Consider the following 18,067-nt stretch of genomic DNA (forward strand, 5'->3'; position numbering starts at 1 on the left):
CTAAAGCTAAGACAGTTTCTAGAAAGGGAGCCTGTCTGGATGCAGTTTCTTAGCACTTTTCACTTGTTCTATACCAAGCAGCCTTCCTTTATGCACCCTTAAAGAGACTTAGGAAATATTGCCTTGAGTTGTATACTGTAACTTTAAAGCAGGAGTCCTCAAACTTTTTAAACAGGGGGCCAGTTCACTGTCCCTCAGACCGTTGGAGGGCCGGACTATAGTTTAAAAAAAAAAACTATGAACAAATTCCTATGCACACTGCACATATCTTATTTTGAAGTAAAAAACAAAACGGGAACAAATACAATATTTGTATTTGCATGTGGCCCGCGGGCCGTAGTTTGCGGACCCCTGCTTTAAAGCATTGTTTCAGCAAATACAAAGAATAGAGAGGGAGAGCGTTTCTAAGACTTGTTTTTACAAGGCTTCTCTTGCTCCCTCTTACTTGGGGGAATTTTTCCAGCCTACATTTGAACCACGGGATCAGAATTGTAGAATTTTAGCCTTGAAAGAAATTGTACAATTTATTTGACTCCTTTTATGTTTTCTCCATTTAATAAATGAGAGAAATAAGGAACAGCAAAAACAAGGCTGAAGTAACCTGTACATCAGAAGCAGATCTAAACCCAGGAAACCCAGGTGTGCTAATGACGGATTTAGATACTTTCACTATAGTGTGGAGATTAGAAAATGCACATTAACTTCCTGAATTAATTTACGGTATCACTTTGCATATTGCTCCCCTGCCTGACTCTCCTTTAAGATTCAGCAAAAATTTTAATGTGGAAGAATAAAAAGTGGTTTCGATCCTCTCTCTCCAGAGTATCAGATTTCTGAAAATTGCTGACAAAAAGCACTTTCAGGACCAAATTTAATATAAAAGCACAGAGTATGCAAATAAGGCACAAAGCCAAACTTTAGAAATGAACTAAAAAGATAAAGAATTAATATGGTGCCTTGTTTAGGATGAGACTTTAGTCCTGCATTCCTGTTCTTTCCTGGTCAACAAGCAACTGGGCCCCTGATCTGTAGATGCACACCTGGAGTGGCAACAGACGATGAGCTACTTATCAAATCTCACTTTTTGGGCAATGTCTGTTTAGACATGCTCACCCCACCCCCATCCTGTTCTACTTCAGTGTCAGAAGGAAATGAAGCCACAACTAGAACAAAAAGAGCTCTCACACCTTTTGTCTCCTCCCTCCCCCCTCACGGCCCTCTCCACACAGAGCTGCTCCACCCCAGTTGGGCTCTATGTGACATTCCTGCCAGCCAGCCTGTGGGAGGAATGATGAGCAGGGCCTGCAATTACAGGCACGTGACACCCAGAAGCCCCAAGCTTCTGTAAGTTCCAGGTCTGTACGAGACACAAGTCAGAGCCATGGCATTGTCGCTGGAAGAATTTGTCCACTCCCTTGACCTCCGGACCCTCCCCCGGGTCCTAGAAATCCAGTCAGGGATCTACTTTGAAGGTAAGCACCCTCCAATCTCTTGGCTGGCTAGACATGCTTATACAGTGTATATTCTTGGGAACTGGAGGGAAAAATTTTAATAGAACATATATGAGTTCCGTTAAAGGAAAAGTGATCATGAAAGGGAGAAAGTAATTAGCTCACCAATGGTCAAGAACCAAAGGTGTTGGAGAAGAGAGAAACTAGATAGATAGGACTCTGGGGTGAAGAGGCGCAAGGAATTGAGTGAAGCTTCTTAAGCTTCTCAAAGGCCTCCAAATAGTTCAACATAAATGGCTAATTATTTCTGCCTTTTCTTTGAAATCGGGTGTAATGAAAGAATGAAAAGGTATCCATATTTATGTTTCTAGAAAATAAAAAAATAAAATTTAGTTTTTCTAGAACAGCAGTAACTACTAAAAGTGCTTAGAAAGAAAAGTTTAGCAAACTCTTAACCATTCTTAATGTTGCTTCTGTCAATGCTTCTTTCACTCTTTCTGTAGGGGCCTAATTCCTAAATCTTTAAATAATGACATTTTTATTTGAAGGTATAGAAATTAATGTTTCCTAACCACAAGATGATTTTTAAGAATTTATATTCAAAAGCCAGAGTTCAATTGGGGTTATCGATTAATAAGTTAATGTGTTTTGAAGTAACTTACTATGTTAATTCAGCAAAAGAATGTTAAAGCCTAGAGATGCTATCTACCCTAGAATTTTTAAGCAGTTAGTTTGAATACATGCAAGAAAAAGGGCATTTTCTAGGCAAATACATATTTCTTGTCATAATAGTGGTAGAATTAAGGCAGTAATGAAATTAAGTACAAAAAGAAACTAATGGGAAAATAACTCAAAGAAGTGTTGGTAGGCAAATCTTTCCTGTTCATAGACAAAATAATGTTTTAGATATTATAAAATAAAATAAGATTGACAATACACACACACACACATTGGTGTGGTCTACCATCAGCTTAATACTGGGTTTTGTTGAAATCATTTGTAAATTGATTATTTGAAATCAAGCCATATTTTCCCATGTATACAATATTATGAAATATATTATTGTTCATAAGTCAGCCCCAAATCTTTTATTGTTTGTTTGTTTCATGGTTTGTGCTATTGAGGCTTTGCGTAGAAAGTCGATCTTCATGTCTAAATTGCAAAGATATGTTCCTATGTTATTTTATATTGCCTTTTCCATATGACATTTCACATTTAGTTTTTAATCCATTTGGAAGACACTTTGTTCTGAGGTGCAGAAGGATCCCATTTTAGTTTTTCCATATAATAAACCTAACTTCCCAATACCGTTTACTAAGCTAGCCATCTTCTCCTCATTGATTTGTGTTGCTGCTTTTAGTTTCTGGATTAATCTGTCTCTGAAATATCACTTCTATTCCAGTAGTCTATTTTTTTCTCAATTATATCAAAATCGTCATATTTTTGTAACTATTGCTTCAAAATAAGTATTAAAATGTAATTTATGTATAGACCAATCCCTGCTTTTGCTCCTTTTTTTCCTAAATTGACTTAACTATTTATAGACTTTTCAAATATGTTTTTAAAGAAACCAATTACTTAAGAAATTCAACTAGAATTTCTATGGATTGAACTGATTTTATAGATTAATTTGGGAAGAATTGACATTTTTATATTAAGTTTTACAAAAGAACAAAGTATGTCTCTCCATGTGTTCAGACCCTCCTCATGCTTTTAATACTTTACTACGTATGCTATATTTCAATTAAGAAAAAAACTGCATACAGAATTCAGGTGAATTTTTACAAAGTATTCACATTTATGTAACCACCACTCTGGTCAAGAAATAAAAAATTGTAAGTATTCTAGAAAACTCATTTGGTGCCTTTAATCAATCATTATTGATCACCCTCCCCAAAGGTAATTATTATTATGACTTTTGTCAATTTATAAACATACAGTATATATCCTTTTCTGATTGGCATGTATGCTCAACATCATATTTTAAAATTAATCCATGATGCTCTATATAGTTTATACATTTCAGTGTTTATAATATTCCATTTAGTGAATATACCACAATTTTCTATCCATTCTACTTATAATGGACATTTGAATTATTCCCAGTTTGGAGTTGTTACTAGCAATGTCATCATGAGTATTTTTGTACATGTGTGTTCACTTGTATATGCATTCAGTTGAGTATATAAATAAGTGACATTGCCATGTCATGTTATGCGTATGTTCAGCTTTGGTGAATAATGAAAACAAGTTTCCCTAGTAGTTATACCAATTTACATTCCCACCAGCAATATATGAAAGATGCAGTTAATCTATGTCCCTGGCAACACTTGATGTTATCAATCTTCATAATTTTAGTTATTCTGGAGAATTGTAGTTGTAGTTTGGAAATTGAGCACCTTTTCATATGTTTAAAGGCCTTTGGGATATGGCCTTTAAACACACACACACACACACACACACACACACACACACAGTATTGGGATTCTTTACCCTTAATTACCTGTTTTGCAAATGTCCATCTCACTCAATAGCTTACATTTTTAATTGGTGTCTTTTGATGGAAGTCTTAATTTCAGTGGTAGTAAAATCAGTTTATAATTGCTTTCTTTTTTATGTGTTGTCAAAGAAATTTTCATTACCATAAGTTCATGAAGATATGTTCTCTCTCTTTTTAAGTTTCTACTTTTCTTTTCCAATTACAGTTTACATTCAATGTTATTTTGTATTAGTTTCAGGTATACAGCACAGTGGTTAAAATAATATACATTATATAGTAGTCTCCCCCCCCACACCAATATTTCAAGTAGACACCTGGCACCATACTAGTTACACTATTATTGACTATAGTCCATGTCCTGTAGTTTATATCCCATGACTATTTTGTGGCTACCAATTTGTGCTTCTCAATGCCTTCACCTTCTTCATCCAGTCCCCCAACCCTCCTCCCCGCTGGCAATCATCAGTCTTCTCTCTGTATCTATAAGTCTGTTTCTATTTTGTTTGTTCATTTATTTTCCTATTTTGATTCCACATATAGGTATTTGTCTTTCTCTGTCTGACTTATTTCACTTGGCATTATACCCACTAGGTCCATTCATGCTGTTGCAAATGGTAAGATTTCATACTTTTATTATAGCCAAGTAATAATCTATTGTATATATGTACCCCCACTTTTTTTAACCACTCATCTTTTGATGGGTACTTGGGTTACTTCCGTAAATTGGCTATTGTAAATAATGCTGCAATGAACATCAGGGTGCATATAGTATTTCAAATAAGTTTTGGGGTTTCTTCAGATATATTCCAAGAAGTGGAATCACTGAGTCATAAGGCAGTTCCATTTCTAATTCTTTAAGGAACATCCATACTGTTATTCATAGTGGTTGCATCAATCTGCATTTCTATGGGCAGTGCACAAAGGTTCCCTTTTCTCCACATCCTCACCAACATTTGTCGTTTGTTGATTTATTATAACCATTCTGACAGGTGTGAGGTGTTATCTCATTGTGGTTTTAATTTGCATTTCTCTGATGACTAGTGACATTGAACAACTTTTCTTACTAGTGTGTCTGTGCCATCTGTATATCCTCTTTGGAGAAGTGTCTATTCAGGCCCTCAGCCCATTTGTTCATTGTATTCGTTTTTCTGGTGTTGAGTGGTATGATTTCTTTATATATCTTGGATATTAACCCTTTATCTGATATGTCATTGGAAAATATCTTAAGTATGTTGTCTTTTCGTTTTGTTGATGGTTTCCTTTGCTCTATAGTCCATGTGGGAAGAAATTTAAGTGTCTCAAAGACCAACATGGAAGGTCTGAATAGAGGAGAAGCCTTTCCACAAAGGCCTCTGCTGGAGGAGAAGCAGGAGAAAGTGGGGTAGTTTGTTGATGAAAAGAAATGACATAGAGCACTAGGTTGTGAAAGTGTCAAGGGTAAATGTTTGTTTTTAGCACATAGTTTTTGATGGACTATTAATTATGATTATAGCCCTATATATTGAGGGCTTATTATGGGCCAGGAACTGTGCCAAGCCCTTTATATATAAACTAGAGACCTGGTGCACAAACTCGTTCATGGGTGGGGGCCCTCTGGGTGGCCTGCAGAGATCGGGCTGAAACCCTCAGTCCAATGCCACCTGCAGCTCCTACCTGCTGCTCCTGCTCATCCCAGCCCCACTGTGCCTGCTGCAAGCTCGTGCCCAATCAGTCCCAATCGGGAGAGGCTCACAATGCCACAGCAGCACTCACCAGCCATGAGCACTGTGTCTGGCACCCTCCCAAGGGGAGTGGCCTGCGGGATTGGGCTGAAACCGGCTCTCCAACATCCCCTGAGGGGTTCTGGGTTGCGAGAGGGCACAGGCCAGGCTGAGGGACCCCACCAGTGCATGATCAGGCCAGGGAGGGGCCGCAGAAGGCTCCAGGGTGTGTCTGGCCCATCTTGCTCAGTCCCTATCAGCCAGACCCCAACAACAAGCTAACCTACTGGTCAGTGCACATCATAGTGATCAGTTGAGCAGCCTTAGCATATCATTAGCATATTATGTATTTATATATATATATATATATATATATATATATATATATATATATATATAAAGCCAGTGACCATAATGGCATCATGACCATAACGACTGTTAGACCAGAACCACCACAGCCCCTCACCCCTAGGCAACACGATGGGGTGCGAGTTTGATGGGGGAAAGCCAAAGAAATAGGGGGGAAGTTCTTAAGGGTCTGCGGGGTTGGGGTAGTCTGTCCAGAGTAGGTTTGGAGTGTGCTGAGGAAGGAAGAGGAATATCCAATTAGAAAATGGCATCACCACTGGCCTCGACCCCAAAATGGCGCTGCTGGCCGAGCACCTGCTGAAGCTGCTGTCCACGGACAAGCAGATCGAGACCCGGCCCTTCCTGGAGGTGGTGTCCCACCTGCTGCCCTTCTTCAATTGCCTTGGGTCCCCAGTGTTTATGTCCATCAAGGCAGATATAAGTGGTAACATCACAAAAATCAAAGCTGTGTACAACACCAACCCAGCCAAGTTCTGGACCCTGCAGAATATCCTGGAGGCAAAGAAGGAAATGTATAGAGCAGAGTGGCCCAAAGTGGGGGCCATGCTGGCGCTAATGTGGCTGAAAAGGGGCCTCTGCTTCATCTAGGTCTTCCTGCAGAACATCTGCGACAGGGAGCGGGAGGAGAGCCACTCTAACCTCATCTGCATCAATGCCACCAAGGCCTACGAGATGGTGCTCAAGAAGTACCACGGCTGGATCATGCAGAAGATCTTCCAGGCAGCTCTGTATGCTGCACCCTACAAGTCCAACTTCCTAAAAGTGCTCTCTAAGGGCCAGAATGTAACAGAGGAGGAGTGCCTAGAGAAGGTCCGCCTGTTCCTGGTCAACTACACGGCCACCATTGACGTCATCTACGAGATGTACACCAAGATAAACGCTGAGCTCAACTACAAGGTATAGGTGTGCCCAGTGGCCGGCACTCTCAGAAACAGACAAGCCAGAATCACTGTGAAGCAAGCTGACAGGCTGCTTTGGCTTGCATCCCCAAGAGCAGCCCAGAATCTGGCTGGAGTTGCAGGGGACAGCCCTGGTTTCTGAAAAGTCATTTTTGGGGTCTATCCTAACAGAGCAATAAAAAACCACACTTCTTCTGAATCACGTTTAATTTCACAGCAGCACAGACTGACTGCCTTCATTTCAGTTTGATAAAAATAAGTTAATGTTGCTAATAAGTCAAGTCCTAGGGTTTTCTGTCCCCGTCCCCCCACCTGGTGCATGACCCTGGGGGAGCCCTGGCATACACCTCATTTTAAAAATAAGGATCTGGTGCAGTGATGTTTCAGGTCGTGTAAGGACCACGAGGAGTCTGATTTGAAATTATATAGGATTTTTTTTTTAAGCAGACTGCTGTGTGCTTCTGTGGTTGCACAGCCCAGTGTCACAGCGCTGTCAGTATAGACCCTGCTCTTTCTACTGTCTTTTTCCAGACAGTTTTTATAGTTGAAAACAACCAGCAAGCCTTTGATGACCTTGCCCAAGGGTACTTTATTTTAAAGCTATCAGGTATGACTAACTGACCACAGATGACTGAACTTGAATTCTTCTGCATAAGTATTTTCTTCAAGGACAGCCTACCCCACCTAAGAAACTACCTATCATGTGTGTTCTCTCAGAGGGGAGACCACGAGCCCTCCCGATGCCGAGACCCAAGGAAACACCTCGCTGCCTTAACTGTCCCTCCTGGCACTAACAAGAGCTGTATTTTGAAAGTGTTGGGGTGAATAGAGGACCCCCAAAGAATTCATGTGTGTTAAAAACCCAATGAGGAACAATTGGTGATTTTTATGCAAACATGCAAACACTAAAGTAAATAAATCTCTATTTTGGAATCACAAAAAACAAAACAAACAAAAATAACTTTGGAGAAATTGAAGGGCAGTTTGTCCAGACTGTTGAGAGCTCAGACTTAGAGTTTAATTGGGATAGAAATCCTGCTAAAAGCATCTGATGTCTGAAATCTGAGCACTCTACTTTTAGGTTTTCCATTTCAAGTTTTTGGAGACTCTCCTATTAAAACATCCCTGGTTGGAAAGTGTTTGTATAGAAGCCCATAAGTATTAAGTATTTGCTCTGTTTACCATCCTTAGTTCTCTGTAAGGGATGTGAAACAATGTTAAACGCCTTGTGTTCTCAAGAAGCTTGAATTTTAAAATAAAAAATAAAGAAGAAATACAAATATTAAAAATAAAAAAAGAAGAAGCTTGAGTTTTAGGGGCAAAATCAGGCAGGCAGGCGAGTGGTTAGGAGCCAGCAGTTCCAGATTGTGAGAGGGATGTCCGTGGGATCGGGCCTAAACTGGCAGTCGGACATCCCCCTAAAGGTCCTGGATTGCGAGAGGGTGCAGGCTGGGCTGAGGGACCCAACCCCTTCCTGTGCACGAATTTCGTGCACCGGGCCTCTAGTATTTATATAATGTGTACGTCTATAGATAAATATATGTGAATATATCTAATATAACATATGTAACTAAATAATGCTTTATATATGCTCATCTATATATAAATTCATTACTTAACTTATTATATTCATAGAGAAATTTAATCCCTGGTAATATCTTGAGATTATTATTATTTCCATTTTTAAGATCACCTATTTGCCATATCACCTACATATGCCCCATGTTTAAAACTTATAGTAAACTTATAGTAAGGTTTACTTTGCTCACCTGAATGGTTTATAAAATTCTATAGTGAACCCTATCATTATAGAACCATCAATGTTTTTAAGAAATATTAAAACAATTTATTGATGGTAATTTGACTATACAAATTGGGTTGCTAAAGTAAACATGAACAAGAAATAACTAGTACTAGTTATACATTTTTTTGTCTTTTAATAACTTATTACTGATTATAATTGCAATTTGACAACTATGATATGGAAGTATTAACTTTGAAGCTGGCTGAATAAGTATATTGAATAATAATACTTAGTAAATTCTGTATTATATGAACATGATCTTTAAGGATTTGTTGCATCTATAAAAGTTCAAAGGGCAACAAATAATGCCTATTTTAATGTCAACATAATTATTTTATGGCCAATTGAATTTAGTTTTCATCAGGCTTAATTTAATCAGCTTTGAACATGGTACTAAAATCATGGCAATTTTGAAAATTATAACATTGTATTCAATGTGTATTTACTCATATTTTATAGGCTTTAAATATTAAGACAAAACAAAAACATTCACTTTTTACATATATTTACAATATTGATACTTGTTCATTATAGACTCAAGAGGAATGAAATTATGTAAAAGTCTAATGAAATATGGCCTGTCACATTTTTTTAAAAGAAATTTCAGCTAAAACAGAAGTAATATTTCTGTATGTGAGTATATGTTTATAAATATTTATTAAAGATAAGCATTAATTTCTATAACAGAATCTTTTACATGTTTATGACATGTTCTGTTGAGCTTCACAGATTGAAATTCAGGACAACTTAAGTTCACAGATGCTAAAATTTGAAAACTTTATATATAAGCTTTAAAATTAAGTAAAACTTGTTATATTCCTAACTTAAAATTAATAATGTTTTATTAAATAAATCTAAATTTGCTCTATTTGTGTCAGTGGCATATGGTTAGGCACTAAAATGACAGAATAAAATTTGGAAAACTTAAATGTTCATTTTAGAAATACATATTGAAATCATACTGATTTGGTAATATGTAAAAATTACATTCGTGACTACATTTTAAGGCATAAACTTGTTTTAAATGATGTTGAATTTTTTTGAACCATTTATCTAAGACCTGCTATTTCAGATAATGTATAATTTGACTCCTAGAATGTCTTTAGACCATATACTACAGATCAATAAGAAGTTACTTTTTCAGTGTAATTAAATATTATATTTTAAGAAATAAGAATCAAAATATTTCAAGTTTTAAGACATACAAGCATTTTATAAAAGTTTAGAGCATTGTGTGTGTGTGTGTGCTTGAATGAAATAGTTTGTTTCCCTAAAATTTAGTTCAAGCAGGCCTTATTTTAGGAAAATGCTCAAAGTAGGTACATTAAGAACAAGCAAAAAATGTTTAACTAAGAGTAATTTCAGCTATCTTATTTTCAAAAGCTGTAGGAGACAATAACTGTCAGAAAAATTTTGTGTTATTTATTACAGTGGAGATGTTCTATAATGAAGACATTTTTGTACAATGGAGTACATTATGTATTTCTATAGTAGAGGATTTACACTTAAATATTTCTAACTCATTTGTTGTTAAGTACCAAACTTGACTGTTCAACACAAAGTTAAAAAGTGGAGGGCAGCATATGTTTTTGCATATAATCATGTAAACAAATTATTCATATATCTTTTTCATTAAATAAGTACTACTATACAGAAAAGATGGAGCAAGAGATTAAATAACAATTATATTTTTTTATTGGCTGCTAGATTTCCAGTGCCGTGAAATAAACATTTTGGTTAGGAAACTTAATTACCTAAATTTATTTTAATAGATATAAATTATTGGTCATTTATTTAACATGGAACAGCATTTATTAAAGGAAAAGAAAATTAAAACTTTTGCCTTACGTATATTAGTTTATATGTTTGTATATTATGATATTAATACATTTGTTAGGCACTACTAAATGAGTAAGTCTTGAAAATGAAAGCAATTTCAAATAATGTGTAAAAAAGTATGAAAAATTATTTTGAGAAATGTGTGTCTTTGATGCAATATTCAAACTCTTGAATGGAAAAACATTACATTTTAATTGGGACATCTACTTAGTTTTATTCCTAATAAAAATTTATAATCATTGCACTTTTTTAAAACTAAGATTCTAGCAAAAGCCATGAGTTGAAATTTACTTAAATAAAATATACATTTTTCACATGAAATAATACTTTGTAAATGGGAATAGACAGTCATATATTAACAAGATGTTGTTATTTTAAAGAAAAATAATTTATTAGAAATTGAGGCAAGTTTTCTCTTAATTTATGTAATAAAATTAACTCTCAAATATTCCGATTCTTATAAAGACAAATTAGATTTCAAGAGCTTTACTCTAAGTTAGGTTGGTTTTAATGAGTCAGCATTTGTATCAGTTAAGGGAATAACACCTGCCCCATAAATGTGTGAATTTGAAACCACAGACCAAAGAACATTTTTTTTTTACTTTTCTATTGTCATCAGAAAAAGCTTAAAGCACATTTAAAACAATTTTTCCAGAACTCCTGAAATCAAATCATGTGTTTTGAATTAACTCATTAACAGAAACCCCTTTGATTTTGAACATTAGTAACATAGTTATTAATTTAAATGTTCCTATGTAAATAGTGTATGTATTTATTACAGTAATTTTATTTTATTTTTATTTTATTTTTTAAAATATATTTTATTGATTTTTTACACTTTAACTCTAAAAGCTAAGACTAAAGTCACAATGATGAAAATATTCTTTTTTTTAAAATATATTTTATTGATTTTTTACAGAGAGGAAGGGAGAGAGATAGAGAGTTAGAAACATCGATGAGAGAGAAACATCGATCAGCTGCCTCCTACACATCTCCTACTGAGGATGTGCCCGCAACCCAGGTATATGCCCTTGACCGGAATTGAACCTGGGACCTTTTAGTCTGCAGGCCGACGCTCTATCCACCGAGCCAAACCGGTTTCGGCTATTACAGTAATTTTAAATCAGCAATGATATAGCATGCTCAAAGACTTTATAAAATCTTGACAATTATAAAAATGTTCCAATTGCTCCCCCCCAACACACATAATTTGTCCATTGTTTTAAAAAGTAATTTTCTACATTTCTAGTAAATCTATTCATTTTAGAATGAGACAACATTCTAGATAAATAAAAGTAACCTCATTTTACAGAGGCAGAGACCTATTTAAAATCACGTTTTTATGCAATTTTTTCATTCACCGATTATTAATAAAGAGAACACTTACTTGTCCTAATAACAGGATCAAAAATTACCTTTCTTAATGATACTTAATATAAGGAAGTAGATAAAAAATAAAATGAACAAATAAATTTCAAGTGTATTCATTTATTCTGCCAACAGTGAGTGGCTGCCTAATACCTGGCAGCATGCTGAGTTTGCAGCACCCAAGATCATTAAATCACCATGGCTTTCTCAAAGAAGTCAAGGCTTTCTCATGAAGTCAAACGTAACACTTACAAAGATATCATGACCTGCTCTACATAAACACATTCAACAGGTTATGTACTTATTCCCGGATTGATATAGTTTTGGTCAACTATAAATTTTCAGATAATGTACCTAAGGGAACACTTTTTTTCCCCTCAATATAGAAATAACACTATTTTGAAGAAGACTTTTTTTGGACATTTAATAAACTACTTCCTATTGTGTAACACATACTTTTAAAGCTTAAATGAGTGCTTTACCACAGAAGACTGAAGAATGAAATTTTAATTTCTGCCATTAAGAGTGGTTTCTTACTTGGAACAGTAAGCCATTCAGTAGCAAGTTCTCATTAAAAATTTGACAGTGAAATTAACAACGGATAGGTGCCATTCATCTGACAAGTGACCTGTAGTTTTGCTTTTTTATTGTGGGACTTCATGCTGGTTGCTTTTCTAAACAGGTTCCTTTGAAAAACAAAGCTGAATTATTCAAGTCAGCACCATGTTTTTAAAAAACCACAGGCTTGCTGCTCAGGAAAGCTCAGCAGCTCCTATTTTTTTTAGCTCCTATTTATTAATGTAACCTATTGATGAACATTAATTTCATCCTACTTATTAAGAAAAGCTACAAAAAATCATGCCAAACTTTCTGGAGAAAATGACTTTTGTTGCAAACTGACCAGAACTAATTAGGTCATTCACCATTATTAGTTTTTGTTTGTTTGTTTGTTTGTTTTGGTAGACATTGATAGCCTTCATTCCATGGAAGCACATGGTCTCATGGAATGAACGAAAACCTTAGATCAAATGTTGACAGATGTAAAACATTAATTTGCAATCAGACAGGAAAACAGTTATATGCCCTGGGTGTCAACTTGACTTCATCCCAGCTGTTTGTTTCGATGCTCTGACAGGACCTTACATGGAAGGCTCATTGGAGACTTCTGCAGCAATATCCCAGCAGCAAGATCCAGTTACCCTTCTAGTCAGACAACGAACTTGCTTTGGATCAGCAGCTGAACCAGGGCTGTAAAACATGGGGTTTATATTGGACTCACTAGATTCTTACACCCCTTTGCAAGAACAGGAGCGCCTATGTAATATCTGGAACTAATCAACAAATTTTGAACACCGCTCACTTCACCAATGGAGCCTTCATATTAATATCCATTGTGGTAATAAAAACACTTGTGTTAATAGGAAATAAATGTAGGTGATAATTGTGGTAGTTGTTTTAAGAGTATATATGGTGTGGCCAATGTGGCGCGGTGGTTAAATGTCAACCTACGGTCCAGGAAGTGACAGATTGAATTCCCAGACAGGGCACATGCCTGGGTTTCTATCCCCAGTGTGGGGTGTGCAGGAAGCAGCTGATCAATGATTCTCTTCATCATGATGTTTCTCTCTCTCTCTCCCTCTCCTTTCCTCTTTAAAATCAATAAAAATATTTTTTAATAAAAGTATATATACACTTCTAAATAACCTTTTGTGTATTAACTAGTCATCTGGGTTTATATTTCTGATTAGTGTACTGCAAATGTTGGCATTTTCTTTATCTCTTTCACAGGGCTATAGGTTAAAACAATTGAACAACCTACTTATGTATCTCACTTTTGTGCTGAAGTATTTTAAGTAAATGACATGCACATTATAATATTAAACATTTATCTTCACATGTATCACAGATGCTCTATTTTTCTCACTTTTAGTGGAGCTTGTATATCCATGGAGTTGCTTTTGTTTTGTTTTTACTCATATAGTTTTAACTAATCCTGAATTTGTATGATTTTCCAGGTTGATATGTATTGTCCTGACTTCTCTACCTATTTAGTGATTTGTAACAGTAGTTCTCAAAGCTCAGTAAACTTTGGAATCTACTGGGGAGCTTTAAAAAAAACACACCAATTCCTGGGTTGTACCCTGGTGAATCTGATTTAGAATTTCTGGAGCATAGCCCAAGAACCTTTATTTTTAAATTGTGCCCAGTTAAGTTTGGTGCAGGCTGTTGGCAAACAGTTGTTTAAGAGAAACTGGATAGGACCATCTCGGCTTCCGAATGGCCATTTGACATTAGGAACGATATATCAAGACCTGAGCATGGTGTTGTCTTCTCAATATTTCCACATCTGAGTAAGCCATCAGTCCCTGGGTCTCTCACTGTAGCATATGACAGCACACTTCAGTTCCCCTAGCGGCCTTTGTTGCCTGTAAACTGCTATTAGGACTTTCTTAGAACAATAGCACTATACTGCCTTAGGTTTGAATCCACTTTCCTTAAATTCTCTCCAACCATTGACTTTTTATTTTGTAATCAGATCATCTTGGAAAAACACTAGATGTCAGATAATCCTTAAACACATGCTAATTTGTTTACATCTGAAAAGTGATGTTTGTACTTTCTGGAATGCCCTTTTCATTAATATTAATAACCAGCCATCTAGATTGACCCTGTTGGGCCACAATCACACATCAACTACTACATATGTAAGACATTATACTTTAAATTGTTTGTCACCGACTTCATTAGCATGAGAGGACAATCAAGGTGATACAAGGATGCTGAAATTACCCAAGCTCTGAAGCTCTGGGCTCTCATCTAAGCTTCCATTTTTTTCCTCCTAGTAGATAAAAAGAAATGCTGTTCAATACAGTAGCCAGTAGCCTTATGTGGCTATTTAAATTAATTAAAATAAGTAAATTTAATATTGAGTTCCTCAGATTAGTTACATTTCGAATGTGTCCGTTAGGTCACATTTTAATTATAATTATAATATGTCCATCATTGCATAATGTTGTATTGGACATTGCTGCTGGAGTTCTTCTGGGAGCCCCAAAGTTGGAAAGTGGCTCACAGCTTCTCGGGTATCAGTATAATCCACTGCCTCCACCTCTGTCTCTGCTGTCCTGGCTCTCCTAAGGACTTGCTGCAGTTTGGTGGTTATGAATTTTCCTCAGGATGTTTCTGCTTTATCTTGTCCGCAAGTGTTTCTGTGTTTGTCTCAGACTTTCTCAGTATGTCACTAGTGTGAAAAATTGCACTGTAGCACATACACACTTATATATTTAAATTAAATGTTTGTTTTGAGATGATTGCAGATTCACACAAAATTGTAAGCAATAATACAAAGAGATCCCACGTAGCCTTTACCCAGTTTGCCTCCATCTGTAATTATGATTAATTTTCTCAATATTTCTAGTACTGAACCTGTTATTCATTTTATATTTGGTGAGTTGTGATATATTGTGGGGGGTTTGTGTGTGTGTGTGTGTGTGTGTGTGTGTGTGTTTATGTGTGTGTGTTTTGTTGTTGTTTTGTATTTTTTTGCTTGAAGAAATTGGTTCATTTCACTAAAATTGTGAAATTACATATCATATCCTCTGGATTTTTCCCCTCTTATTGGTAATTTGTGTCTTTTTCTTCTTCAAAGTTGCTAATGGCTTGTTAATTTCATTGATCTTTTCAAAGAATCCCAGGTTCCATTCCAGTCAAAGGGTCCCAGGTTCCATTCCAGTCAAGGCTCATACCTTGGTTGCAAACTTAATCCCTAGTTTGTGTAGGAGGCAACCAATTGATATGTCTCTCCTACATTGATGTTTCTCTCTCTCTCTCTCTCTCTCTCGCTCTCGCTCTCGCTCTCGCACTCACTTCTACTCTCTATAAAATTTAATGGGAAATATTCTCAGATGAGGATTAACAAAAACAAAACAAAACACAAAAAACAAAGATGCACATCTCATCTCTTAACTCTACCTTTTCTGACACCATTCAAGCAAGGGGTGGATGAGTATTTTATTACACACATCAAGGGTGGAATTCTAAGGGCTCTCACTCAGCCTTTCCTGGTGTGGGTGGTTGTGGAACCAGATTTTTTTCTGTGGTTTTGGCTCAAGTAGTGTGATTACTAAGAAAAAGTTTTCTGTCCTACTAGACTGTTCCTTTCCTATTCCTTTGGCTAGAGAGAACAATATTTGTTGGAGCTTTCTTAAAATTTTATTTTATCTGAACCCATTAGCATTTCTAGGTTGCCAGCTTCTTCAGCTTCAGGTCTGGGATGAAAGAGGTTAGGAAAATATATGTCTACTGGCATGCCCTCTTCAACCAATGGATAGTCACCTGGAACTTTATGTTGAAGAGGATTATTAGGTCTCATCTGGATTCAGCTGGAAATGTCCATAGATGATTAGTGATGGGAGGGGAAAATGGTAGAATATACTCTCTGTCATGGAGAATAACTGACACACCAGTTAGATAGAACTCATTGAATTCATTTCCTAGGGATTCTACCTGTTTGTGGTTTGGACTTCAGCTTGTGTAGGTAAGTCTAACAATTCAAAGCATCTGTGGTCAATTAGGCTCAAGCACTGCCTCATACAACTTAGAAGAACATAATGTACAAATCAGAATGCTAATGTAATAATTTGCAATTAGAACTATTACTGTCAAGTTGATTAAAATTCCTGTCTTTTAGCCAGGGCACCCAAGGTGCTGGTGACACTGAGGTAGATGATTTAATAATATTGATTAAGACTTTGTGTATTAAATTAGAACTTTTTTTTTCAGTATGTTCAAATGTTACTCTAATCTCTAACTCCCTCAGACTAGGTCCCATTTCCCTGCACTGACTGAGATCATTCATTTGTAATGAATGCTTTAGGGAGGCCCTTCTCAAGCTATCTATGGTGAAGGTCCAATTTATTTTCTTTTCCCAATCTATCACCACTGGTACTTTATTAAAATACAATAAAAATAAAATTTTATAGCCCTAGCTGGTTTTGCTCAGTGGATAGAGCCTCAGCCTGCAGACCGAAGGGTCCTGGGTTCAATTCCAGTCAAGGGCACATGCCCAGATTGTGGGCTCGATCCCCAGTAGGGGACATGCGTGAGGCCAATCAATGATTTTTCTCTCGTCATTGATGTTTCTATTGCTCTCTCCCTCTCCCTTCCTCTCTGAAATCAATAATATATTTTTAAAAAACTTAAAATAAAATTTTATAAAAATAAAAATTTAAAAATAAAGACATAGAAAACACAAACATTTTTATTATTTAATTCAGTGGGCATAAAATAACTTCAAAATTTCCATGAGTTTCTAAACCTTTACTCTCAATTTTTAAACTATATTTCATAAGCAGAATAGTTAATGAAGTGTTCAGTACTAATGAAGTTAGAGAAAATTTATAATATGGTGATGCTTTACTTTTTATGCATTGGATAAACACATTATAGTACATGGGAGCCCATGTATAATCAATTCAACCAGTATATTCAGTCATTAAATAGATGTAGAGAACAGGTTTACTTTTTTTTATTCTTTATTGTTTAAAGTATTACATATGTCTCGTTTTTCCCCCATTGACCTCTCCTGGCCACTCTCCCCCTCCCCCCAGCACATGCTCTAACCTCCTCTAGTGTCTGTGTCCATTGGTTATGCTTATATGCAAACATACAAGTCTTTTGGTTGATCTCTTATCTCCCCCCCCATCCCCCTACCTTCCCTCTGAGGTTTGACGATCTGTTCAATGCTTCTCTGTCTCTGGATCTATTTTTGTTCATCAGTTTATGTTGTTCATTATATTCCACGAATGAGTGAGATCATGTGATATTTACTGGCTTATTTGGCTTAGCATCATGCTCTCCATGTTCATCCGTGCTGTTGCGAATGGTAAGAGTTCTTTCTTTTTTATAGCAGCTAGTATTCCATTGTGTAGATGTAACACTGTTATTTAATCCACTTATCTGCTGATGGGCCTTAGGCTGTTTCCAAATCTTAGCTATGGTAAATTGTGCTGCTATGAACATAGGAGTGCATATATCCTTTCTGATTGGTGTTTCTGTTTTCTTGGGATATATTCCTAGAAGTTGCATCACTGGGTCAAGGAGAGTTCCATTTTTAATTTTTTGAGGAAACTCCATAT

At 36.1% G+C, this 18,067-nt stretch overlaps 1 protein-coding gene and 1 pseudogene across 1 annotated transcript in view; both read left to right on the top strand.

The window, feature by feature from the left end:
• Positions 1-1,229: 1,229 nt before the first annotated feature.
• Positions 1,230-18,067, top strand: part of THEMIS (thymocyte selection associated) — a 124,186-nt gene continuing 107,348 nt past the window's right edge. Inside the window, exon 1 of the mRNA XM_023759152.1 lies at positions 1,230-1,472. Within this exon, the coding sequence (XP_023614920.1) occupies positions 1,382-1,472 (91 nt within the window). The 5' untranslated portion in view covers positions 1,230-1,381. The remainder of the gene's footprint in view (positions 1,473-18,067) is intronic.
• On the top strand, positions 6,285-6,923 carry LOC102422698 (annotated as a pseudogene).

Source organism: Myotis lucifugus, unplaced genomic scaffold, assembly GCF_000147115.1.
Source record: "Myotis lucifugus unplaced genomic scaffold, Myoluc2.0 scaffold_150, whole genome shotgun sequence".
Classification (NCBI taxonomy): Eukaryota; Metazoa; Chordata; class Mammalia; order Chiroptera; family Vespertilionidae; genus Myotis; species Myotis lucifugus.